Here is a 27,534-nt window from a genome sequence, read left to right as displayed (position 1 = left end):
CTACCTCTACCCCTAACCACACTACCCCTAACCACACTACACTACCCCTAACCACACTACCCCTAACCACACTACACTACCCCTAACCACACTACCCCTACCCCTAACCACACTACCCCTCACGACACTCGCCCTTTCCCTCACCACACGAGGCCTCACCAGCCCTGCCCACATCTCTATCCGAGTCGTGTGCCCGCAATCGGCCCTCGCTCCCCCCTCGCTCCCCCCCTCGCTCCCCCCCTCGCTCCCCCCTCGCTCCCCCCTCGCTCCCCTATTGCTCCCCCTCGCTCCCCTATTGCTCCCCACTCGCTCCCCCCTCGCTCCCCCCTCGCTCCCCTATTGCTCCCCCCTCGCTCCCCCCTCGCTCCCCCCTCGCTCCCCTATTGCTCCCCCCTCGCTCCCCCCCTCGCTCCCCCCCTCGCTCCCCCCTCGCTCCCCCCGTCGCTCCCCTATTGCTCCCCCCTCGCTCCCCCCTCGCTCCCCCCTCGCTCCCCCCTCGCTCCCCCCGTCGCTCCCCTATTGCTCCCCCCTCGCTCCCCCCTCGCTCCCCCCCTCGCTCCCCCCCTCGCTCCCCTATTGCTCCCCCCTCGCTCCCCCCCTCGCTCCCCCCCTCGCTCCCCCCCTCGCTCCCTCCTCCGCCGCCTCTGTGCCGCCCGCGTCGTCGTGCGTGGTAGACGAGGTGAGACGAGGTGAGACGAGGTGAGACGAGGACGGCCCCTGGTCCCGCCGTCACCCTCTCATCGCGAGCAGCCGTGCGATGGCCCTCGCCGCGTCCGCCCGGCCCGGGTCTCCGCGCAGGCGGTGCAGCTCCGCTCGCTCCGCCTCGTCCTCCACCTCGCCCTCCACCTCGCCCTCCACTTCGCCCTCCACCTCGCCGCCGCCGCCCTGCCGCCGCCGTCCACCCGCCGAGAGGCCGAGCAGCCGCTCCACCTCGTCCGGCGCGACGAAGTACGGCGGGAGCCGCGGGCCGCGCCGCGAGTCCGCGTCGTCCGCCTTCGCCACCTCGCCGCCGCCGCCGTAGTCGTCGTCGCCCGCCGCCGCCTCCTCCTCCTCGTCCACCTCGTTGCGCTCCGCCGACTCGGAGGCGGGGGGCTCCGGACGGCCACGGGTGCCGGGGAAGGACGAGGAGACTCCTGTGGAGCCCTGCACGGGCAGAGGGAGGGAGAGAGTGTGGGGGAGAGACAGGGGGGCGAGTAGGGGGAGACATAAGGAGAGGGGAGAGAGGGACAGGGGAGAGGGGAGAAATAGTTGTGGAGGGTTTTGTGACACAAATTTGGCCAGATCACTACGTGGCCTAACCCAATAAATCAAGGATGAGTGCATGCGTGGTGGTACAATGTTGCGTGTGATGGTAACCTGTGTGACAACGGCAGTGGTGATAATGAGCACCGCTTACACGCCGGGAAGTCTCCGCACATTTGATAGGGGCACCCGCAGTGGCAGCTGTCCCTGTGTATCAAGGATGATTCTCTATTGATGAGTAATTTGCGGTGTATCGGCAAATTTGGAGAATTGAGTCGATGGGACATTCTTGCCAGAATCACCAATACGCAAAAGAAAGTATATATTTGGTGTTTGAACATTTTCACACCTGTTTTTTGCCATAAAGGCTAAAGCCAATTCTTACATTTTTCATCGGTTTGAAACTGGCAAAAAAGGTCCCACAGATATAACTGCTGTTCAACCCGAGCTGCACGTGCTCTGATGTTTGCTTTTTCACCTTTTGGCATTCTCTGGTCCAACATCGGCGAGACAATGCCATAAAGAAGGCTGTCTCTGGTGTAGGCCAATCAATTTAAAAGACAATGCCACATATTCAGTATAATTATCAGAGCATGTTTGTTTGCATGTTTTGACGTGTGGTTAATGCAGACTTGGAAGGCTTGCCAGTAAGGTGTCTGTTTGGTGTATGAACATCCTTAACACCTGGCCTGTTATTGCCGCCAGAAAGGGTAAAGGCTCTTCTGATATTTGTCATCAAGGGTCTGGAATGCTATCGCCAATAAACTGCAACTTCGATCACTACCTGTGAGGTATATTCTTCGTTCTTTTGGTAAAATCACGTAGAAGGGAAATAATAAAATAATAAAAATATTAAACAATAAAAATTCTCACGACGTTTCGACTGCAACACAAGCAATCATCATCAGGTGTGAAATCCACAGCAAGAACATTTTTTAAAAAGTGGCGGTTTGTCCTGACGTCAGCACCACGGACAGCGATTTGGCAGTTGGCCAGATGGACGAGTCCATCTATGTTCGGAAAAGAGGAGGGGGGAGAAGAAAATGGAATGCGGTCTGAAAGTCACCGCAAGCGTGAACACAATCAATTAAGACCCGCTCTGGTTTATCAAATCCTTCCAATAATTGCTAAGCCAGAATCCATCTTTTCGGTTGAAATTGTCTCTGTGTTTGTATATGTGGATAGCCTCATGAACGAATCTCTCATGGTAGCCAGATGGCTTGCAGATAACCTCTGTCTTGGAGAAGTCAATGTCATGTGAGCCCACTGAATTATACCAGTGATCTGCCACGGCCGAGGTGTTGGTCCTACCGTGTTTTAGGTCTGCCTTGTGCTCACGGATGCGGTCTGAGACATGTCGTTTGGTTTCTCCAATGTAACTACTACCACAGAGGCAACTCAGTTTGCAGACGCCAGGGTACTGTATGTCCGGAATCACATCTTTTACAGACGGAACCAGATCACGGATTTTATGTAATGTGTTGAATCAGACCTGGATCTTGTGTTTATTCAAGATTTTGGAGATCTTTTTTGTGACCCCCGCAATGTAAGGTAAGGTGATAGTTTTGAATGGCTCCTCAAGAGGGTCCTTCTTCATGGTGGGAGTGATGGCTTTGCGGATTGTGTAGTCGGAGTAACCATTAGCCTTAAGAGCTTGGTGTACGTGCTTGAGTTCACTGGCAATGTGTTCCTGGTAAGATATGCATTGGGCTCTATGGTGCAGAGTCTTGATGAGATAATTCTTCTGGGATGGATGGTGGTGGGAATCCGGTTTCCGGTAAGCATCCGTATGGGTAGCTTTCCTATAGACAGAGTGGCTCATTCAACCATCAGGTCTCTTTTGTATTAGGACATCCAAAAAAGGTAGCTTGCCATCTTTTTCTACTTTTCTAGCTGTGGATTTCACACCTGATGATTATTGCTAGTGTTGCAGTCGAAACGTCGTGAGAATTTTAATTGTTTTATATTTTTATTATTTTATTATTTCCCTTCTACGTGACTTTACCGAAAGAACCAAGAATATTAATCCCTGCAGTCACGAAAGCTTTAAATCAAAATTTTACCTGTGAGATCTTCACTCAAAACTGCTCTAGAGGAGTTGTACACACTTAGCTGCCAATGCTATTCAGAATGGCCTGAAATCAAATGTATCATTCCGGATGACCGCTGCAAAGTATGATCTTGAGTTTTGATTGTGGTGTGCTGATCTTTAAAGGTGTATCGAGAAATGTTTATTCTGCTACTGATGCTCTTGCTGTTATGGAGTGACTCATGCAACCAGCTATGGCTGCGGGGTTTGGTCGTACATGTTATGTAAATCGTTTGTTGTTGGATTTGAATCACAGTTCCTATGATCACTGTTACATTGTTTTTGTGGCTTTATTTTGGTGATTTTGAGGACGGTTTGGTCTGGCCATGTTTGTTTGTTGTAGTACAGAGTTAGCCTGATAACTTTAATCTACATTGTCTCATGGTTGTTATTGTTTGACTTGCATCCCACTGGGATTTTTGCACACAGTGTTGAAATGCGGTGCTTTTTCTGGAAGACTTTGCTGTTTTTTCCAGGATTTTTTCTCTTGTGTGTAGTCACTTTAAGATGTTTCTTGTTCATGTTTTAGTTTTGTTGCGGTTGCACCCGAGTCAAGAGCCGCATGGCTCACAGGGCTATACCTAATACATGAAACTGAAAACTGAAATTGGATCATGAGGTGAGACCGCCCCCTCCCGCACCCCACCAGCCCACGTGAGTCGTACCCACGAGTTGGCGTCAGCGGCGTCCTCCGGGTCCTCGGGCGAGGCGTCCACCCCGCGCCGGTCGTTCTGCACGGCGTTGTAGGCGCTGTAGAGGCGCGGGGCCGCCATGTGCGTGGGGCGCGCGGCCGTGCCGTGCAGCACGAGGCGCCAGGCCACCACGCGGCCCTCGTTCTCCACGTGCCCGGACTGCGGCACAGCGGCGATGTCGGTCACACGGCGGCAGTGGCACGCGGTGACATTGACGACGACAAAGTTTTTTGGGAAGATCAGGAATTGTAAAAACGGCACTCTCGGTGGGTTGGTGGGAGAGAGTGAGAGACGCAAAGAGACTGGGAAGCATCAAGATCCACGTCCGGCAGACACTCACCCGGTCGGTGATGGTGAGGGTCCAGGTCCCCACTGGATTCTCTCCCCACGTGTGCACCGACATGAAGGGCCAGCCCTTGAAGCCGTCGCGAGACGCGTCGCGCTCGCGCTCCGCCAGCAGCGCCGTGGTCGTGCCTGTGGGGGGCCGCGGGGGGGGGGGGGGCGGTAGCGATGATGATGGTGGTGGCACAGTGGCGAGCTCTATCACCGCTCATCTCAGACATCCAACATAGAGGGGTGAGTCAACCCGTGGCGCCTGGGCCTGACTCGTGACCTCCTGCCGGCAGCAAGAGTCTGTAACGCTTCACGTGAGGGGGCCTCAAAGTGCACCTAGCCTGGCACAAGCGCCGCGGTTCACGTCCCCGTTGGCGAGTGCCGGACGAGGGCCGTGGGTGGTGAGAGTGACGACCACGAGGATGTCTCAGGGGTGCGAGGGAGAACCACGGACGAGCGGGAAGGCAGCAGCAGCAGCAACAACCGCCTGTGCTCTGCGGTCCTCTGTATATGAAGCTGTAATTATCGGCCAATGGTTGAGTGTTTACGTGCGGGAGCAAGCCCGAGCATCCGGAGAAGACCGGCACGTGCATTGTGGGGGAAGCGCCGTGTCCCGCACAGGGGGGACAAGTGGAGTCCACACTTTGCTGTGCCCGCGTCCCCACGACGGCCAAGCGAAGGGAGTTTCGGAGCATCTGTGTGCGAGCCACCAACCCTCGCTACCTCCACGCTGCTGGATTAATGGTGGTGGTTATGTTGGTGACATTGGCGGTGTTGATGGTGATGCTGGTGATGACGCTGTTGACATTGGTTTGTGGTGATTGTGGTGGTGATGATATTGGGAAGTGGTGATTGTGGTGGTGTTGGCGGTGTGAGGGTTGCGTGGATCAGAGTCGGGGGGTAGAGGTGAGGGGTGGTGAGTGAGCGGAGTGGGGGGTGAGCTGGATGAGCTCTCACCCGTGGGCGAGGTGAGCGTGATGTGGAGGTCTCCCCTCCGCGTGTACTCCAGAGTCGTCTCCAGCTGCACGTGCTCCAGGGATCGAATCTCGTTCTCCTGTCCCTCGCAGCCCCGCGTCGGGATGTCCACGGACACCTCCCGCCCGTTACCCAGCCACCTGCAGTGCCGTGGCGTGGGGGAGGCGGTGGGGGGTGGTGGTAGTGTGGGTGGTGTGGGTGGCGTGGGTGGTGGTGTGGGTGGTGGTGTGGGGGAGGCGGTGGGTGGTGGTGGTAGTGCCACAACAGTTAGCGCGCTGTGGGGCAGCGGTGATGGACCTCCAATTATCGCGATTTTCTCCGTACGGTGGTGCGAAAGAAGTTCAATTTCTACTCGTACAGTGCGGCACGCGCGGTCGCGTGCTCGGTGTTTGTTGCAGAGGTTCGCTGTTCGAATCCGGCGTGCCACCCTGGTTAATACTGCGGTGCTGTGGTGTATTGACCATAACAATACCACGACTGTGCATCGTCTGCTTCACAATGGACGTTCAAAGTCGCCTTACATCACTCACAAGAGTAGGAGCGAGGGAGAGAGTGAGTGGGCGAGCGAGTGGGTGGTTATTACTGCGGTAATGTTCATTAAACATCTAAAATGTACTACCACTACCACTACGGACCGTCTGCTTCACTCGCAGTGTGACGATAAAGATGCCGTGACGTCGTTCGCAAGAGTAGGCCATCGTGTGCCGGAGTCACGGGCCACTTTTGAACAATGACACCACGAATCACTCCATTTGGATCAGGCGCACAGCTGACACATCGCCCCCTACTGCGGAACGACCGCGGGCCGTGTCTGTGGAACAGCGGCGCCTTCCTCGGTGACCATCGCCCCGCTCGAGCGGGTGGGTGAGTGGGTGGGTGAGTGGTTGGTGGAGTGAGTGAGTGGGTGAGTGAGTGAGTGAGTAGGTGAGTGAGTGGGTGAGTCAGTGAGTGAGTGGGTGGATGTGTGATTCAGTGAGTGAATGATCCAGATGGGCAGGTGAGTGGATGGATGAGTGATGAGGGTGGTTGAGTGAGGAGACGTGTGGGTGAGTGGTTGAGTGGATGCATGGTTGAGTGAGTGGGTGAGTGAGTGGATGAGTGAGTGGATGAGTGGTTGAGTGGATGAGTGGATGGGGGAGTGAGTGGGTGAGTGGATGGTGGAGCGAGTCGGTGAGTGAGTGGGTGAGTGGATGGGGAAGTGAGTGGGTGTGCGAGTGGTTAATGACGGAGTGGTAGAAGTTACCATAAGGGTAAAGGCCCAGCCCTGCAATCGCTCGCTGGCACCATTGCTGACGGAAGGGGCCTCCACGAGAGGGAGCTCTACCAAGAGAGCGACTCTAGACTACTCTAGACTCAGTCGAGACTCAGACCACAACACTTCGACCCCTAACCCCTACACCCCAACACCCTCACACCCCTACCCCCTAACCCCAGCACCCTTACATCCCTACCCCCTAACCCCAGCACCGTTGCCCCTGACCCCCCCCCGACACCTGCCCGCGCGCTCACCCCACCGCCCACCCCAACCGGGCCGCTCACCTGGGCGTGAACCGGTCGTCTGTGACGACACAGGCCCTGGCGGGCGCCACGTGACGCCACGTGGCGGGCCGCGCGAGCTCCACCAGCGCCTTGGCGTTGAGGAGCCCGAACCCGAAGCGGCTGTTGACCATGAGGCCCGCGCCGTTGCGCTTCCAGCCGGGGTTGTTGGCCAGAGGGTCGTACTCGGACGTCCACACCACCAGGTGCTGCACGTCTCGCCAGGTGAGCGCCGGGCTGCGGTGGTGAGGAGGAGGAGGAGGACGGGGGGGGCGACGGTGAGCCCACAGAACGTGGCTCGCCGTGGCTGCTTGCGCAGTGGGGGAGGGGGGGGGGCGTCTCGTGGCGACCCGTTCAACACGGTCCACCATCGACGCGGCGACGACCACAGGACAAAGACCCCCCGTGTCGCCCTCAAAGACTGCTGGGGCTGTGAGCGAGCGCCTACGAAGGCCGGCACGGCACACAGGGGGTGTGGCCGGCATCACGCCTGACCGCCTTTGTCTCCCCAGTGGCGATGTTTACGCGCCGCACCTGGTCCTCATTTGAGGCTGAATCGACCTAGGGGAGGCCCAGGACTGGTTCAGACAATCGCCACTGGTGTTGGCCGTGAACGGGAATCGCAATCGGGTCAGCATGTTCGTAGTGCAGCGCAGCGCTCACCGCTACACCACCGCTCCTATGCCACCATCAATCACCACCCCCACCCCGTCTGTATGTACAGTATGTTGAACTTCTTTCGCACCGTACGTAGCCAACCGCGCTAATCGGAGGTGCGGGGGAAGGAAAACAAACTAACACACAAAAAGCAGTTCTCAAACAAAGAGTTTGTCAATCTACATGATGATGATTTAAAAGTGGCGTAGCTCCAGTGGCTTCCTAATATCGGATGGAAGAGCGTTCCAGACGGCCGCAGAAGCGCTCCTGAAAGCGCCCCCCCCAGCCCTCTAGCCCCACCCGTCCCCCTCCCCTCCCTCTCCCCCCTCCCTCTCCCCCCGTCTCCCTCCCCCCCGCCCGTCCCCTCTAGCCCCGCCCTCCCTCCCACCCCCTCAGCCCTCCCCTCCCCCCGCCCCCCCGCCCCTCACTTGGCCTCGAGCGCGAGGGCGAAGATCCCGGCGGCCAGCGGCGCCGACGCCGAGGTGCCCGTGTGGGTGTCGGTGCACGCGTTGTGCAGGTCCGCACTCGCCTGCAACAACAACACCATCAACAACAACATCGTCAACAACACCACCATCAACAACATCGTCAACATCACCATCAACAACATCGTCAACATCAACAACATCGTCAACACCACCATCAACAACATCGTCAACATCGTCAACATCAACAACATCGTCAACATCAACACCATCAACAACACTGACAACATCAACACCACCATTAACATCGTCAACATCAACACCACCACCATCAACAACATCGTCATCATCAACAACATCGTCAACATCAACACCATCAACAACATTGACAACATCAACACCACCATTAACATCGTCAACATCAACACCACCACCATCAACAACATCGTCATCATCAACAACATCGTCAACATCAACACCATCAACAACATTGACAACATCAACACCACCATCAACAACAATGTCAACACCACCACCATCAACAACATCGTCAACATCAACACCATCAACATCATCGACATCACTACCATCAACATCAAAATCACCAACATCATCACTAGCAATGTGATCATGTCATCGCACTTGTTTGTGACATGATTGTGGTGTCTCAATGCCTAGGAGTGTCTGTTTAATGGTGTTTGTGTCTCCAGGTGTCTCCATGCCCAGGTGAGTTCATGTCCCGGTGTCCCTATCCCCTGCTGTCTCCCTGTCTCCAGGTGTCCCAATGTCCAGGTGAGTTCATGTCCCGGTGTCCCTATCCCCTGCTGTCTCCCTGTCTCCAGGTGTCCCAATGTCCAGGTGAGTCCACGTCCAGGTGTCCCTATCCCCTGCTGTCTCCCTGTCTCCAGGTGTCCCAATGTCCAGGTGAGTTCATGTCCCGGTGTCCCTATCCCCTGCTGTCTCCCTGTCTCCAGGTGTCCCAATGTCCAGGTGAGTTCATGTCCCGGTGTCCCTATCCCCTGCTGTCTCCCTGTCTCCAGGTGTCCCAATGTCCAGGTGAGTCCACGTCCAGGTGTCCCTATCCCCTGCTGTCTCCCTGTCTCCAGGTGTCCCAATGTCCAGGTGAGTCCACGTCCAGGTGTCCCTATCCCCTGCTGTCTCCCTGTCTCCAGGTGCCCCCCCCCTGCACACGCAGGCTCGTCGCGGGTGGTTGGTGGGTGGAAGCGGTGCGTGGGTGGGGTGGGGTGGGGTGGGGTGGGGTGGGGGGTACGTACGATGCGCTGGTCGCTGTAGTCGCCGCTGCTGTAGGCCGTCGCCATGGTGGAGGAGCACCTCTCGGCGTACCAGGGCGAGAGGCCGCGCTGCGAGGCGCTGCTCACCGAGATGGTGAACACGCTGTCCGTGTAGCCGTCGCAGTCGCAGTTGTCTCCCTGCCGACCCCCGTTCCCCGACGCCCACACGAAGATGGAGCCCTTCCCGCCGCGACCCTGGCGACGGGGTCACGGGGTCGATGTTCGGGGTGAGAGATAACGACGATGCTAATTATAATGGAGGACGCGTGGTGTTGGCGCTGTCGTTCCCACGGTGTAGGGCGCGCAGGCGGGTGGGTGGCCAGGGCAGGGCCCTCCTCACCCGCAGGATGCCGTGCTCGAAGGCCTTGCGCGCCAGACGTCCGGGCCCCTCCACGGTGCGGCCGTCGTCGTTGGGGCCCCAGGAGGCGCTGTAGATGTCCACGTGCTGCGGGTTGAAGCCGATGGAGCTCGCCTCGATGGCGTCCGTCACGATGCCGTCCAGCATGCGGATCCCTGGGGGGGCGGGGGCGGGGGAGGTCAAGGGGGCCACGGGGTTACGTGGGGACGGGCGGGTGGGTGGTGGCAGGGTGTGGGAGAGGGCTACGTGGATCGCGTTCAGTTAGCCGTGGTCTGGCCCATCACTGGGGAATCGATCTCTGGGTATTTGGCCACTGTGGGCCACTCGGATCTGACATGGGACCACCACCGTGGAGCGTTGGGTGTGGCACGGTGCCGGATATCAGCCGGAGCGGTGCGGAGAGCCGCTCCGGGAATGAGATCTTGGCCACGCCACTGACTCCATCTCTGCGTGATCTCGCCGTTGTGATTCTGATTGGTATTGGGTACACAATCTCTCTCGCTCTCTCGCTCTCTCGGTGCCCTTTCTCAAAGACGTCGGTGAGCGTGGCCTTCCTCCCATTTTTAGTTCCGTCCTTGATATTTACTCAATAACTTGTTAGTCTATGGGCAATGTTAGTCTGTGGGCAATGTTAGTCTATGGGCAATGTGAGTCTATGGGCAGTGTTAGTCTGTGGGCAATGTGAGTCTATGGGCAATGTTAGTCTATGGGCAATGTGAGTCTGTGGGCAATGTGAGTCTATGGGCAATGTTAGTCTATGGGCAATGTTAGTCTATGGGCAATGTTAGTCTATGGGCAATGTTAGTCTGTGGGCAATGTGAGTCTGTGGGCAATGTGAGTCTATAGGCAATGTTAGTCTATGGGCAATGTTAGTCTATGGGCAATGTGAGTCTATGGGCAATGTTAGTCTATGGGCAATGTGAGTCTATGGGCAATGTTAGTCTGTGGGCAATGTGAGTCTATGGGCAATGTTAGTCTATGGGCAATGTTAGTCTATGGGCAATATTAGTCTATGGGCAGTGTTAGTCTATGGGCAATGTGAGTCTGTGAGCAATATTAGTCTATGGGCAATGTTAGTCTATGGGCAATGTTAGTCTATGGGCAATATTAGTCTATGGGCAATATTAGTCTATGGGCAATGTAAGTCTATGGGCAATGTTAGTCTGTGGGCAATGTTAGTCTATGGGCAATGTGAGTCTGTGGGCAATGTGAGTCTATGGGCAATGTTAGTCTATGGGCAATGTTAGTCTATGGGCAGTGTTAGTCTATGGGCAATGTTAGTCTGTGGGCAATGTGAGTCTATGGGCAATGTGAGTCTATGGGCAATGTTAGTCTATGGGCAATGTTAGTCTATGGGCAATTATGAGTCTGTGGGCAATGTTAGTCTATGGGCAATGTTAGTCTATGGGCAGTGTTAGTCTATGGGCAATGTTATTCTGTGGGCAATGTTAGTCTATGGGCAATGTTAGTCTATGGGCAGTGTTAGTCTATGGGCAATGTTAGTCTGTGGGCAATGTGAGTCTATGAGCAATGTTAGTCTATGGGCAGTGTTAGTCTATGGGCAATGTTAGTCTATGGGCAATGTTAGTCTATGGGCAGTGTTAGTCTGTGGGCAATGTTAGTCTGTGAGCGAGTGAGCGAGTGAGGCGCTCACCTCCCACGCGGGCGTTGAAGGCCACCCCGACGCCACACTTGCCGTTGTTGGCGCGCATGGCGATTTCACCGGCGCAGCGGGTGCCGTGCCTGCCAGGGTACACACGCGGGGGTCACGGGGGTACACACACGGGGGTCACGGGGGTATAAAGACAACGATCCCCCGGGTAGCCTGAACAGACTGTTGGGGCAAGTGCCGTTAGCGAGCGGCGCCTACGAAGTGGGGGCGGGTGGCCGGCAGCGCGCTCGGCCGCTTTTGTCTCCCGGGTGGCGATGTTTACACACCGCACCGGGTACTCATGTGAGGCTGAGTTGACCTAGGGGAGTCCCAGAAATGTTTGTGGCGGTGGCTGTGGTCTCACTTGTTCTCGTTGGTGATGTCGTATCGGGGGAAGGGGTCGGGGTCGTTGTCGTTGAAGTCGTAGCTCGCGTCGGGGTCCTGGGGGTCAGGGGTCATGGGGAGGGGAGCGGGGTAAGGGTTAGTGATCAGGTTGGGAGTAGGGGAGGGTTAGTGATCAGGTTCGGGGTAGGGTAGCAGGGTTCGCGTTTAGGATTGTGGGGTAGGATTGGATATGTATGTGTATGTTGAACTTCTTTCACACTGTACGTAGCCAACCGTGCTAATCGGAGGATATGGTTAGTGGTAGAATAGGGGTTGGGTTGGATAGGGGTAGGAGCAGAATTAGTGGTAGGAATAGGGCTGGAGGGTGGATTGGGGGTGAGCACTCCTTGCATGCTATATCCGAATCGTCCATCACTCAGTGACTCTTCAACTCCAGGCCGGGTTTGGCCGACGCGGTGTCCAGGGCCCATCAACACTGAACACAGCAGCTGCTGCCCCCCCTACCAGACACCCAGCTGCTGCTGCTGCTGCCCCCTCTACCAGACACCCAGCTGCTGCTGCTGCTGCTGCCCCCTCTACCAGACACCCAGCTGCTGCTGCTGCCCTCTCTATCAGACACCCAGCTGCAGCTGCTGCTGCTGCCCTCTCTACCAGACACCCAGCTGCTGCTGCTGCTGCCCTCTCTACCAGACACCCAGCTGCTGCTGCTGCCCTCTCTACCAGACACCCAGCTGCTGCTGCTGCAGCTGCCCCCTCTACCAGACACCCATGTCAAGGTACGCCTCTGCTTGGGGTCAGGTTTTAGGGGTCAGGGTTTAGTGGGTAGGATTTGTGGAGGAGGGTTCTGGGCAGAAGACGAATCCTCGTATTCCCAGGAGAACGCTCGAACTCTACGCGACTGAAATGTCCCCAAATCCGGGAGCCGAGCCCAGGCCCCCCTCTCGCTGTGAGGCCGCACGAGTCTCACGGCGCCCACTGCGGACGTGTGCCCCCTCCCTCCCTCCCCCCTCCCCCCCCTCCCTCCCTCCCCCTTCCTCACGTAGTTGCCGCGGATGTCCGTGTGGTTCCACTCGAGGCCATCGTCCAGCACCGTGACCACGACCCCGCGGCCCGTGATCCCCGCGCGCCACACGGGGATCACGTGCAGGTCCAGCTTGGGCAGCGAGCGGTCCCTCCGCGTGTCCTGCTGCTCAGGGGGGCAGCACAGGGGACACGGGGGGGGGGGGGGGGCACGGGGTGTTGGTGGTTGTGACTGGTAGAGATGTATGTTGAACTTATTTTGCACTGTGCGTAGTCAACCGTGCAAATCGGGAACCTTGAAGAGTCTGTTGGAGCAAGTGCCCTTAGCGAGCACCTCCATCACCACAACCAACCTTATCGCCCCCACCACTCTCATCACCCCCCCCCCCCCAGGTGCTCACCAGGTACCACTCTCACCACCCCCCCGCCCCCCCCCCCAGGTGCTCACCAGGTACCACTCTCATCACCCCCCCCCCCAGGTGCTCACCAGGTACCACTCTCACCACCCCCCCCGCCCCCCCCCCCCCCAGGTGCTCACCAGGTACCACTCTCATCACCCCCCCCCCAGGTGCTCACCAGGTACCACTCTCACCACCCCCCCCGCCCCCCCCCAGGTGCTCACCAGGTACCACTCTCACCACCCCCCCAGGTGCTCACCAGGTACCACTGCTTGAACCACAGGGGGTCGTCGAACATGTCCACGGGGGAGCAGTGGGGGCAGGGCGCGGGGGGGGGCGCGGGGGGGCGCGCGCTTGGAGCGATCCTTGTGGTACTGCTGCTCCACCCACTTCACCTGCAGGGGGGGGGCAGACGGGGGCAGTGGGGGGCAGTGGGGGGCAGGCAGAGTCGTGATGCCACCTGGAGTGGTCTCGGCGAACGTCGCGCCGATGGGGCGCAGCAGAGGCAATGAGCGGACACAGAAACGAACGCGCGAGGAGCGGCGTCAGTGGGCGGCGCGCGTGAGTCGACGTGGGTGGTGGGGGTGGTGGTGGGGGGTGGGTACCCGGTGGTCGCTGGAGAGACGCTCCGTGTGCTCCTGGGCGTCCCTCCGCACCCTCCGCGGGAGGTCGCGCCTTTGCAGGAGGTAGTGGTCGTCCAGCGCCCCGATCTGCCGGTGCAAGGCGGCCACGGGGCAGCGATTACGCATCGGAGCAGCCGCGCGCCGGCCCCCGGCGCTGTTGGTGGCTACGCTGCTGCGCGTGGCCGCTGCCTGCGACCCACAGCGCTGTGGAGGCAGCGGCGAGGGTTGGTGGATCGCACGCAGACGGGTGCCGCGGTGGCGAGATGTTCACTACCTCGCCTGGTATACAGGAGGTCGTGGGTTCGATCCCGACTTTTGGCACCTGCTGTATATTTGGAGTTGGCGTGTCTCTCTCCCCGTGGTCGCGTGGATTTTTATCCAGGGGTTTTCCCTCCACGTGTAGAATCGACACGCGTTTAGGGTATTTGACGGCTGCTATAAATTTCCGCACGACGAGCCACTTTGATGAGCTCTCATTTGTGGTCAGGTTGCTTTTGAAAGAGAGTTACATAGCTTAGTGGGCCTCACCTGGCAAAATACAAATAGTCTAGTTCAAGTCAAGAGTCGTATTAAGATGCTGCGGTGCCGCCTGCAACGCGTGGGTGGAGCATGCCCACGGCTCGCGAGCAGCAGAAGACTGTACGGCAAAGCGTGGACTCATCTCCATCTGTTCCAACTCCATTGCTGTGGGTGGGCATTGAGGGGGAGCTCTACCCTGGCTCGCCACGAGACGGCAGCAATGCTGTCAATGTTCATTCGTTGAACATTAAATCGCTGACTAATAAAACATGTTTTTAATAGAACATCGCAAACAATAACTACAGCATAATGACAATTACTGATTAGCACCAGTAAGTCGGACTAGAGTAGAAATGCTAATACACACTAATAACAATTGTTAATTATTATTCTGGTATTTGAGCAGCTACTGAATACAGTGGCGAGGGCATTCACAAGACAATGAAAAACATCCCCCGTAGAGTCGCAACAGGCTGTTGTTGGAGCAAGCGCTGTTAGCGAGTCGCGCCGCCTGTGAAGGCCGGCACGGTGCACGAGGGGGGGGGGGTGGCCAGCACCCCACGCCCGGCTGTCTTTGTCTTCGTGGCGAAGTTTACACATAGCACCACGCACTCATTTGAGGCTGAGTCGACCTAGGGGAGGCCCCATGACCAATTCATCGGTTCTCGCTAACCGCCCTTTCCTCCAAACTATCTTAAGGCTTTCCGGGGGATCTTTGTCACTGGGGGTGGGGAGTGGTTTATGACACGTGACCATTGTTTCCGCTGCCGCGCCGAGGGATCGGAAAGAACCCAACGCAGAGTGCCGAGCCATCACACGAGGACGGGAGCATCGACTTCGTAGGCAGGAGCACGAAACACACGCGCTCCCGTCGTGACCCACCAACCCCACGCTAACCACACTCGCATCGTGTGCAGCGTTGAAGCGGTGCCTTGGGGCATGGCAGCAGCTGGGGCGGATGGAAGCCGCCACAAACACGCGCGTGTGTGTTTGTAGGGGGGGGGGGGGGTTATGCTGCGTTCATAACAGCGCATTCTTCAATAACAATACCATGTGGCTTGATGACGCAAAACATGGATAATAGGCGACGTTTCGAGCAATGGCCCTTTATTGCATGTACATTAATGTTCTGTGAAGAAGGGTCATTTCCATTATAAGGCCATACCACCCGGTGTTGTTGACAAATGCGTTGTGGGTTTGTTCTTTCTGCACGAGAGGTAAAGCGTTGGCAGTGTCGTGTAGCCGATGTCGTCGAGTGATCGACTCAAGTTCCATGGACAGGGGTTAGGTTAGAGCAGCTGGGGTATAAGTTAGGGTCACTCTTGATTTAGGGTCACTGTTTGACCTTGCGGTCATGTTCAGGCTCTGGTCAGAGTTGGGGATATGGTTACAATTATGGTTAGGGTTGCGCGAACGATTACGGTTACGTTTTGACTTAAAACTTTCGTGACTGCAGGAATTCATATGCTTGGTTCTTTTGGTAAAGTCACGTAGATAGAAAAAAAAATTGCTTTTATTATTTAAAATGTATTTGTATTTTTTATTTTTACTTTTTATTTTCTATCTATGTGACTTTACCGAAAGAACCAAGAATATGGTTTGGGGTTGAGTTAGGGGACAGGGTACATTCGTCAATGCTCGAGATCTTTGAAAAGAGCTTAACAGCTCATCGGATTCCTCCAGTGTGAACTCTTGTTCTGATTCGTCTCGAGACTCAGCCACATCACACAATCCAAACACAGCGTCACGTGGCCAATTAACAATTATCTTTAATTACACAGCGACGCTCCGGTGAACCGGTCCGGTGCGGATGGGGATGGTGGGGGTGATGGGGATGGTGGGGGTGATGGGGGGTGATGAGGATGGTGGGGGTGATGGGGATGGGGGGAGGGGGTTAATGATGGGGGGGGGGGGTCATCGTCCATGCTCTCCTTCACACATCACCGCGAGCAGCTGCTGAAACAGGAGCTCGCTGATGATCTCGATCGGGGTTTGACTCATAACGACATCCGCTAGCAAATTACATCATCGCCTATTGCCAGAATCAAGATCGTGTTTACGTGCATCACCACCACCATGACCCCCATTAACATCACCACCACCATCACCACCACCATCACCACCGTTAACATCACCACCATCACCACCACCACCATTCACATTACCACCACCACCATGAACATCACCATTAACATCACCCCCATTCACATCGCCATCAGCACCGCGTGGTCAGACCTCCCACCCATCAACATTGTAACAATCACCACAATATAGTTGTCATCATCACCATCATCATAATAGCCAACACCATCAAAGACAATGATCATCCGTGTAGCCATTAACAGACTGTTGGGGCAAGTGCTGTTAGCGAGCAGCACCGAAGAAGGCCGGCACGGCACACGAGGGGGGTGGGTGGCCAGCACCACGCCCGGCCGCCTTTGTCTCCCCAGTGGTGATGTATCACACATCGCACCAGGTACTCATCTCACGCCTGAGTGGGGGTGGCCGCACACACAAGTCACGTGATTGACGGCAGGCCTGGACTGATCTCGACAGAGAACTCCGGACGAGAGGGGGTGCACTGCGGAGTGGGGGACGCCACAGAATGACACAAAACAAAACATCGATGTCCCCACAAGGGGGCGGAATCACAGGAGTCAGTCGTATCGTCGAAGAGAGAATGATTGTACGAGATCGGGAGCTGTCGTTGAGAATGGGGGCGTGTATGTGAATGTGTAGGTGGTGCGGTGTGTAAGAGTCATCACTCGGGAGACAAAGGCGGCCGGGCGTGGCGCTGAGCCCACCACCCGCAGTGCCAGCTTCAATAGGCGCTCGCTGACAGCACTTGCCCCTGCGACCTGGCGTAGGCTACACGGGTGGTCTTTGTCTTTCTAGGTGCGTCGCTGTCTGTGTTGTGTCGGCGCTCGCTGACAGCACTTGCCCCAGCAGTCTGTGAAGTGCTCTTATGGCAAATGCTATGATGGGCAGACAGGACGAATGGTCAGCACGAGATTAAACGATCACCAAAGGAAAATTAAATACTCCCAGATAGAACGGTCTGCAGTGGCAGAATACGCGTGCCAACCAGGACACACATTTGGTTTAGATAATGTTGAAGTTCTGTGCAAAAATAGCTACTACTGGCCAAGACTAATTCGATAATCTATTGAATTGAGAGAAATAAAAATAAATTAACCGTTCGGATAGATGCAAGCTTTAGCGCTGCTTGGAAGCGAATAATCATAATACATTGTTTAAATGCATGCCTATACAGGTCACCATACTTCAATGTGAATTACCTGTGAACAGGTACTGCTATTTTAGTGGACACAATCGTCAGTATGTAAAAGAACATTGTACATGCATAATGTGCGTGGATTACCATGTTAATAACCCGAACCGGCAATAGATATCCAAAGTAATGTAGATGCATTAATTAACCCTCCCCCACTTCTCTCAAGAAGGGCTCACAAGGGGTGTCACCACAGCTGCCCCTCTAGTTAAGGAACGAAACAGGAGGAGGATTTTTCGACAATTCTGTCTGTCGCCTGATGATGCCGGTTGTAATTACTGGCGAAACGTCGTACTCAGATTGTAAATGTTGTGGATTGTATTAATAACGAATTGGCACTGTCTGTTTACGTGACAAACCTTACTAATTTGCTGTGTCGGGTGGTGGCGGGTTTAACGACACATTTATATATGTACGCGATCTAACAAAAAAACCTCTATTATAGAGTCTGTTATGGTTATACGGGGGATATTTGTCTTTGTGTTGTCGTGTGCGTCTGATAATGAATAGACGGCTGTTGCTGCTGCTGTTACTGCTGCTGTTACTGCTGCTGTTGCTGCTGTTGCTGCTGCTGTTACTGCTGCTGTTGCTGCTACTGCTGCTGCTGTTGCTGCTACTGCTGATGCTGCTACTGCTGCTGCTACTGCTGCTGCTGTTGCTGCTACTGCTGCTGCTACTGCTGCTGCTGTTGCTGCTACTGCTGCTGCTGTTGCTGCTGCTGCTGTTGCTGCTACTGCTGCTGCTACTGCTGCTGCTGTTGCTGCTACTGCTGCTGCTACTGCTGCTGCTGTTGCTGCTACTGCTGCTGCTGCTGTTGCTGCTGCTGTTGCTGCTACTGCTGTTGTTGTTGTTGATGCTGCTGTTGTTGCTGTTGCTGCTGCTGCTGTTGCTGCTGCTGCTGTTGTTGCTGCTGCTGTTGCTGCTGCTATTGCTGCTGCTGTTGCTGCTGTTGCTGCTGCTGCTGTTGTTGCTGCTGCTGTTGCTGCTGCTATTGCTGCTGCTGTTGTTGCTGTTGCTGCTGCTGCTGTTGCTGCTGCTGCTGTTGCTGCTACTGCTGCTACTGCTGTTGTTGTTGTTGATGCTGCTGTTGTTGCTGCTGCTGCTGCTGCTGCTGCTGCTGTTGCTACTGCTGCTGTTGTTGCTGCTGTTGTTGCTGTTGCTGTTGCTGCTGCTGCTATTGCTGTTGCTGCTACTGCTGCTGCGAGGCGAGTGAATGTTCCCTCGCCTCGATCTCAGCACGGCGGAGCCCCAGGAAGCGCGCGCACGCACGCGCACGCACGCGCACGCACGCGCACGCACGCGCACGCACGCGCACGCACGCGCACGCACGCGCACGCACGCGCACGCACGCGCACGCACGCACGCACGCGCACGCACGCACGCGCACGCACGCGCACGCACGCGCACGCACGCGCACGCACGCGCACGCACGCGCACGCACGCGCACGCACGCGCACGCACGCGCACGCACGCGCATGGCGGTGGAGACGACTCGCTGACCGTGACCAGTGCACACGGCCACGATGATGGCGCTGATGATGACGATGATGAGGATTGTTTTCACAATGGAAACGGATTATATTATTAGAGATGACACGTTCAGTAATTATGCTGCTGCTAATGCTTCTGATGACTTTAGATTAAAATTATGGTGGTGATTACGATGCTGCTGCTGTTGTTGCCTCTGCTGATGATTACGATCGCGATGTGATTATGATGACGACGGTGGCGATAACGATTTGGATATTGCCCCTGCTGCTGCTGGTGGTGATGTTGCAAATGGAGTCGGCAAGAGTGATAGCAGATGTCGTGGTTGTGATGATGGTTCAGGTTATGATGGTGGTGGAGATGGTTGCTATGCTGTTAACGATGACGACGAGTAGAGAATGATAAGCAGAACCACCGCCTGTACCACCGCCACGGGTATCGCCACTACCAACTTCACCTGTAACGAGAGTCTCACGTGTCACGTGATATTTTCCGGAACGCTGCTGGGCCGGCTTGGAGCGGGATTGTCGGCGTAAGGCACTACCACGAGAGTGCAAGGTGCGCCTATCCATAACCCGATATTATTGTAGCCCATAATCTTATCATGAAATGCACAGGTTGCTGTGAATATAGGGCACAATACGGACACATTGAGGCAGGATGGATGTGGCGTGAACAAAACTGTTCCTGTGACAGCGTTCCGGATAGTGTCGGTTGAAATTCAGCATTTCTTGTGCCACCACCGCCACCACCCCTACTCGAGGCAAATATACAGGTCCCCATATAGCCTTTTACAGACTGTTGGAGCAAGTGCTGTTAATGAGCACCTATGAAGGCCGGCACGGTACACGAGGGGGTGGGTGAACAATACACGCCCGGCCGCCTTTGTCTCTCAAAGTGCGGATGTTTACACATCGCACCAGCTTACTGATTTGAGGCTGAGTCGACCTAGGGGAGGCCCGGAACCGGTTCAAAGAAGTGTCACTGTTATTGGTCGTGAGCGGGAATCGAACCCGGGTGGACAGGGTCGTAGCGCAGTTCACTAACCACTGCGCCACCGCTCTCCACTATCACCACCACTCACCACCACCCCACTCACCACCACCACCCCACTCACCACCACCCCACTCACCACCACTACCATCAACCACGACCCCCTCACCACCACCACTGCTACCCCACTCGCCACCACCAACAACAGCCGTCATTCGTTACTAAGTGGCTGTGACGTCACCACGGTGCTTGTGCCAGGCTAGGTGCACCTTGAGGCCACGTGAAGTGTCGAAGGCTCGCTGGCAATGAGCCACCTCTACCACCACCACCGCTACCACCCCTAAGGCAACTAACCACCCCCCTACCCCACTCACCACCACTCACCACCTCACTCACCACCACTCACTACCCCCACCGCACTCACCACCCCCACCCCACTCACCACCACCACCACTCACAACCCCACTCACCACCACTCACCACCCCACTCACCACCACTCACAACCCCCACCGCACTCACCACCACCACCACTCACCACCCCACTCACCACCACTCACCACCCCCACCGCACTCACCACCACCACTCACCACCCCCACCCCACTCACCACCACTCACCACCCCTACCGCACTCACCACCACCACCACCACTCACCACCCCTAAGCCCACTCGCCACCCCCACCCCACTCACCACCACTCACCACCCCACTCACCACCACTCCATTCACCACCCACTCACCACCACTCACCACCCCCACCCCACTCACCACCCCACTCACCACCACCCCATTCACCACCACTACCGTCCAACCCCACTCACCACCACCCCACTCACCACCACCCGACTCACCAACCCCACTCACCACCACGGCTCACCTGGCCTAGTAGACGGTATCCCAGCTCGTCAGCCAGGGCGGACGCGACGTGGGGCCCCCCCTCGATCTGCACTGCCCACTCGTTCACGTACTGCCTGGCGCCCGGGGTGGCCTCCGCGGGGCTCCACCAGCAGCAGCACCCCGCCAGGGCCAGGCAGCCCAGCAGGCGGGCAGCGTGCAGGCAGCTTCGCCTGCTGCCCCCCCTCATCGTGGAACCTCGCAGCGGGGGCAGCGAGGGGGGTTCCAATCGGAACGGACGGACGGACGGGATGACGGACGGTGTGAATGGAGGAAGAGGAGGGAAAGACGGGAGTTGAGAGAGAGGAGGCGAGCGTGGGGGGTGATCGGAGATTTCGGGAGGCGAGAGAGGAGATGACAGCAGGTGACGGGTGACGTGACAGGTCGAGAGAGTGGAGGGTGAAGATACCGAGAGAGAGAGAACAGCAGACGCGCGCTGCGGCTTCACGCTCCTCTCCGCCTGGGTGCCGCTCTCCTCGCGAGTGTCGCTCCGGGTCCTGGAGCCCGGCTCGGGGCGTCGTCTCGCCTCCCTCCCGTCTTGTGCAGCTGCTGCGGGGGCCGCTCCGAGGTTTTGAGGATCTACGCTGGACCAGAGCCCCCGCTCCAATGCGCGTCACCATCGCGTAGCGGAGGGAGAGGGAGGGAGGAGGAGGGAGCGGTGGGGGGTGACGGAGCGCGAGAAATGAAGGCGAGTGCTGGCAGGGAGGGCGGGGGAGGGGGCTGAGTGAGTCAGTGCGAGCGAGCGAGCAGCTTGACTTGGACGAGCCCCTCCCGCGCGCGTCTCCACGTGTGCGCGCGCGCCTCTGTGTGCGCGTGCGTGTCTTTGTTTTGTGTATCCGTGCGTGTCCCTGGCCTTGATAGGTGCTCGCGAACAGCACTTGCCCCAACAGTCTTGCAAGGCTACACGGGGGATCTTTGTATTTGTGTGTGCATCTCTGCGTGGGTTTCTCTGTGTGGGTATCTCTGTGTGTGTGGGGAGCGGTGGTGTAGCGGTTAGCGCTCCGCGCTGTGAATCTGGCGAGCCGAGTTTGATTCCCGCCCACGGCCAACACCAGTGACGATTATCTGAACCGGTTCTGGGAATGGCTTAGGTCGACTCGGCCTCAAATGAGTAGCTGATAAGGTGTGTAATCATCGCCACTTGAGAGACAAAGGCGGCCGGGCGTGGTGCTGGCCACCCATCCCCACACTCCCCCCTCGTGTGCCGTGCCGGCCTTCATAGGTGCTCGCTAACAGCACTTGCCCCAACAGTCTGTCAACGCGATACGGGGGATCTTTGTCTTCCTTTTTTGCATCTCTGTGTGTTTACGCGTGTGTCTCTCTGTGCGCGAGCGTGTGCCTGTGTGCGTGCGTGTTTCCTCCAGTTCGATGAGGCTATGCGGTGGATCTTTGTCTCTCCCACGTCAAGGGCTGCTCCTAAATTTGGTTCATTCTTCAAGACGCGCGCTCCCTCGCCTCGCAGTGACGTCAAGAGAAGAGAGCGCGGTGGAGGTGGGAGGAGGTGGGGGGCAGAGGGGGGGGGGGGTGCTGGGGGGGGGGAATGGGAGGGGGTGCAATGGGGGGGCGTGGGTGGCTGGGAGCCGGGGTTAGAGGGGAGGGGGGAGATGGAACGCGGTGGGTGGTTTGGGAACTCACAATGGCTCAGAATCGATGGCAAAGAAAACACAGCAGACGCGGCTTGTGCGTCACCGTGATGATGGCGTGACGACGGTGATGGGGGACGATTGATTGGACGTGATGGTGACGATGATGATGATGCTGATTATGATTATAATGGGTTGTGGGTGATGATTGGTGATGGGCGAAGATGACGATAATTATTATTATAATAATGATGATGATGTCGATGATAGTGGTTGTTTGTTGTAGTTACCTTAATGATTTAGAGCACAATGGGTTGCCCGTAATGATTGTTGATATCCGTTGTGTGAAGAAGATAATTGTTGTTGTTGATGATGATGATGATAATGTTGATAATGGTTGTTGGTCACATTCACCCACTGGGAGGTATGAATGCGACATAGCAAGCAATAGCAAAACGCACGGCAAGAGACACGGCAAGAGACGGCTGGTGCCAAAGCGACGCCTTGCCAGGCTCGACTCACAGCCGCAATGCTACGGCAGTCGCCTTTACAATGCCATGGGAAATAAAATAAAATATTGTTGTTGTTGTTGATGAAATGCATAGGCAGGAAGGACTGCATCTGCAAGTTTTCAATCATTGCATGAGTCCACTCCAGCAGTGGGTTGACCATGACGATGCATCTGATCCGTTTGGTACGTGACAGCAACGGCCCCTTCACGCGTCTCTCGTGGGTTCCTTACACATCGCGGGAGTGCGTCAATTCAGCAGCGTTACTTCGAGACAAACGCGATCTCGATCGCCATCAACATCCTTTGTCTCATCAGCAGCAGGGTTCGGGCTCGCTCGAATCGCTGCTGCTGAGCTGCCAGACGTTGATGGGCGAGGATCGGTTTCAACATTCAGTGGCTCGTCAGCAGTCGTGCTCCCTCGAATCAATGGGGGCGAACTTCCGGCCTGACATGCGAGCACCCCTCGCTCTTGAGCCCATGGAGTCCTCGTGGAAGTTCAACGCTAAATTCGAGAGTCGTACACAACTCAACAGCATCGTTCGCGTCGTTGTTGACGATTATAGTTGCCGATGATGGTTGTGATCTTTGGTTGATGATGATGAGTAAGTAGGGGTATTGGGGGATTAGCCGGAAAATGGGGGGGGGGGGTGGTGGATCACGCGAGACACCCACTCACATCCACACGCTAAACCAGCACATCGCACGTTTAGGGGGCAGGCAGTACAGCAAATAGGTTGTTGCCAGGCTTCTGTGGGCCGCAAATATGTTCGAGGTCAGCACAGTTTAAGGAGAGGATTTCCCCTCAAAGTAGGGCAGAGCTTCTTCGTTGTTGGTCCTATCACAATCATAGCGGGGGTGCTGTCGAAGTGCCGTGATGGTTCGCACAGCGAACTTTCAATGCAGAGGTCGCCGACTCGATTCCGATCTTCCGACGCGGCAGCCGACACGATGGAGCAGGTTTTTGAACCCCCCCCCCCCTGCGCCCCGCCTGCATCTGTCCATGCAGCCGTGATCATTGTTGTGTTCACCACAGCCATTTAATCGGGCAGGTCTCGTCGTGTGGCGGGGCGAAGTGTGAGCTGCTCCCACCTCCTTCCAAGACGCCTTGGCCAGTGTGGAAGAGTTAGGCCGCAAATCCCCCTCGAGGAGCGGAGGCCCCCTTCCGCCAGCAGTGACCCCCTTCCACCAGCAGTGACCCCCTTCCACCAGCAGTGACCCCCTTCCACCAGCAGTGACCCCCTTCCACCAGCAGTGACCCCCTTCCGCCAGCAGTGACCCCCTTCCGCCAGCAGTGACCCCCTTCCGCCAGCAGTGACCCCCTTCCGCCAGCAGTGACCCCCTTCCGCCAGCAGTGACCCCCTTCCGCCAGCAGTGACCCCCTTCCGCCAGCAGTGACCCCCTTCCGCCAGCAGTGACCCCCTTCCGCCAGCAGTGACCCCCTTCCGCCAGCAGTGACCCCCTTCCGCCAGCAGTGACCCCCTTCCACCAGCAGTGACCCCCTTCCACCAGCAGTGACCCCCTTCCGCCAGCAGTGACCCCCTTCCGCCAGCAGTGACCCCCTTCCACCAGCAGTGACCCCCTTCCACCAGCAGTGACCCCCTTCCGCCAGCAGTGACCCCCTTCCACCAGCAGTGACCCCCTTCCGCCAGCAGTGACCCCCTTCCGCCAGCAGTGACCCCCTTCCGCCAGCAGTGACCCCCTTCCGCCAGCAGTGACCCCCTTCCACCAGCAGTGACCCCCTTCCACCAGCAGTGACCCCCTTCCGCCAGCAGTGACCCCCTTCCGCCAGCAGTGACCCCCTTCCACCAGCAGTGACCCCCTTCCACCAGCAGTGACCCCCTTCCGCCAGCAGTGACCCCCTTCCACCAGCAGTGACCCCCTTCCACCAGCAGTGACCCCCTTCCGCCAGCAGTGACCCCCTTCCGCCAGCAGTGACCCCCTTCCGCCAGCAGTGACCCCCTTCCGCCAGCAGTGACCCCCTTCCGCCAGCAGTGACCCCCTTCCGCCAGCAGTGACCCCCTTCCGCCAGCAGTGACCCCCTTCCACCAGCAGTGACCCCCTTCCACCAGCAGTGACCCCCTTCCGCCAGCAGTGACCCCCTTCCGCCAGCAGTGACTTGAGCGAGCAATTGCAGGGGCTGCGCCTGTACCTTCTCTTCTTAATTAGAAACTGAAATGTGTCTTATATTTTACTTCCGTGACTCGGTGGAGTACTTTGCGCCCTGGACAAATGTCCCCCCCTCCTTGCCCCCCCCCCCTAAATCCGGCCCTGCCCACAATCCAAACCCAACAACCGAATCATCCGATCAAAGCTGCCGGTTTGGAAAGCAATCAGGCGGGGGCAGTGGCAATTACTCTTGTGGGTGCTTTATTTCATTATTTACCTCATTTATTTGCTCAACAAATAGGCGGAGTGCACACGCGAAGGGGCGGGGGGGCGGGCGGGGAGGGGAGGGGCTGTGGGCAGACGAAGACCGCGCACACCTGACTGCCTGCACCCCACTCCCCACTCCCCTTTGTTTCCTCACCTGCACCCCCCACCACCCCCGCGCTCCGCACCACTCACAGCTGTGTCTGCCGAATTGTCTTGGCAACCAGCCCTCATCATCAGCCATGATCTATCCACTGCTGGATTGGATGAAGGCCTTCCTCCCAAAGCGGGTAAGGTGATGTAACAATCAAACCAAGCTCATACACACGCGATCTGATCACATCGCTCCATCTCAGCGGTGGCTGTCCTCTCGTGCGTGTTCAATCCTGTGTGCAGCCAGACTTTATTGCCATCATCATTATATTCTCTCTCCACTGCTGAATGAAGGCGTCATCATCATCTAATGTATGTCCACTCCAGTATACAATAATCGTATTCACGTCCTTTGTTTATCCAGGAAAGCCTTGCTGACTCTGGCATTCTTTTGCAGGTTCCTGCTTTGTGTTCATTACATGAGTGGTTGGCGTGTCGAAATGAAACCAGAGTGCATGGAGAAAATCCCATGCATGCCGGGAGGTGATACGCAGGACTCCACGCAGATATATAGAACGCGTGGCTGAACTCCACACCTACCGATCAGCTCGCCTACCCAAGCCTGTAACACCTGTTATTTCCAGGCAGCCTCCAATGCAAGTGCTCAGCCGGTTCAACGATGCCTCTGATCTCAGAAGCTAAGCCGGCCTGAGCCTGTTGATTGCCCGGGAATCTCTCGGCGTTGTAGGCCTCGGCTGAGAGCTCAGCTGAGAGGTGGACAGGATATCACCATTACATGATTCAGAATCCGTATTTAATTATCAGAATCCGAATCTGTATTTATCCTGGAGGATTTGATGATTGAATCCGACTGTGCAGAGCTCTATGAGCCGCACGGTGGTGGCTAGGCACGCCGGTGATCCAGCAGGGTGGATGCAGCGAGGGTTGGCGGATCGCACGTAGAAGTTGCGAAACTCCCTTTGCGTGGGCGCCGAGGAAGAGCCACACCCTGACTAGCCAGGAGAAGGCAGTACAGCAGAGTGCGGAATAACTTCCAACTGAATTCCAGCGAGCATATACGTGGACTCCACTTGTTCTGTCCGTATAGGATAGAGTGTTTCTTCCTCGCACGCGTGGGGTTTTTCCGGATGCTCCGGTTCCTTACCACATATTATAAACAACTCGTTCAGTGGCCGATAACATCTTAATACATAGAGGACGGCACAGCCTGGGCAATTGTTGGTAGTTGCCGGCTCACCGCGTGGCTGCTGCCTTGAGACTCAGCGTGGAAATGTTTTTGGGACTGGAAAGGCCGTTCATTACAATTATGTGTGGGAATTCAACAGTTGATTGCACTCGATGTACTAACTCCCGCCGTATGAATGTGGAATTTCCACCGCTGGCTCGAGGTGCCCTCAACAGAAGATGGGCGCTCGAATGAGTGAGAAACCTCTTGGACAATTGTGACATCTCACCCTCGGGCCCGTGTGAGGTCAAAGAGTGTTCGGGCCTCTCTCTTGGGCTGCAATGTTCCTCGACAGCTCAGCATGGGCTATTGCATAGCGTTGTGTTATTGATTCATGTTTATTTATGTATGGGTTAGGTCGTTGTGTAGTATTTTGTCAACTTGCTCCGACATCCATGCTCCCCACCTTCACCAACCCGCACTGAGCAGTATGGTGAGGTATGGGTAAATAACTCTCGCTATCCACACGGCGTGGGGAGGCCCTCATTCAGCAGTTGATTTACAAAGGGGCTGTACGTGCGCTATGTTTTTTTTTTACTTTGTATTTGACCATGTAAGGCCCACTGAGATATATTCCTCTTTTCAGAAGCGACCTGGCCACAGATTATAGCTCAACGATGGGGCTAGATTGAAAACTAATTTCTTTAAAATATCTTTTTGTATTTAGTTTGTTGTCCTTCCCGCGCACCTCCGATGATCACGGTTGGCTACTACGGTGCAAAAGAAGTTCAACATACATACTATAAACGCATGTTTTTGAACGTGGAGGGAAACACTGGGAGACCTAGAGACAAATCCACGCGACCACGGGGAGAACGTTCAAACTCCAAATATACAGGCGTCAGGGTCGGAATCAACGCCACGACCTCCTGCATACCAGGTGAGGTAGTTAACATATCGCCACCGTGGC

General features: G+C 56.4%; 1 protein-coding gene across 1 annotated transcript; it reads right to left on the bottom strand.

Moving 5' to 3' along the window:
* Positions 1–625: 625 nt before the first annotated feature.
* PCSK4 (proprotein convertase subtilisin/kexin type 4) lies at positions 626–21,619 on the bottom strand. Its single transcript, XM_078879133.1, is given in 15 exon segments — positions 626–1,143; positions 3,997–4,182; positions 4,364–4,497; positions 5,314–5,471; positions 6,871–7,104; positions 7,953–8,053; positions 9,224–9,436; positions 9,582–9,754; positions 11,254–11,342; positions 11,615–11,691; positions 12,635–12,781; positions 13,273–13,359; positions 13,361–13,408; positions 13,619–13,723; positions 20,805–21,619. Coding segments are annotated over 15 exon segments (2,373 nt in total). The 5' UTR covers positions 21,012–21,619; the 3' UTR covers positions 626–729.
* Positions 21,620–27,534: the final 5,915 nt, after the last annotated feature.

This window comes from Lampetra fluviatilis, chromosome 53 (assembly GCF_964198595.1).
Source record: "Lampetra fluviatilis chromosome 53, kcLamFluv1.1, whole genome shotgun sequence".
In the NCBI taxonomy this organism is placed as follows: Eukaryota; Metazoa; Chordata; class Hyperoartia; order Petromyzontiformes; family Petromyzontidae; genus Lampetra; species Lampetra fluviatilis.
Note: the sequence above shows the minus strand (reverse complement) of the source record. Positions and strands in the feature narration are given on the sequence as shown.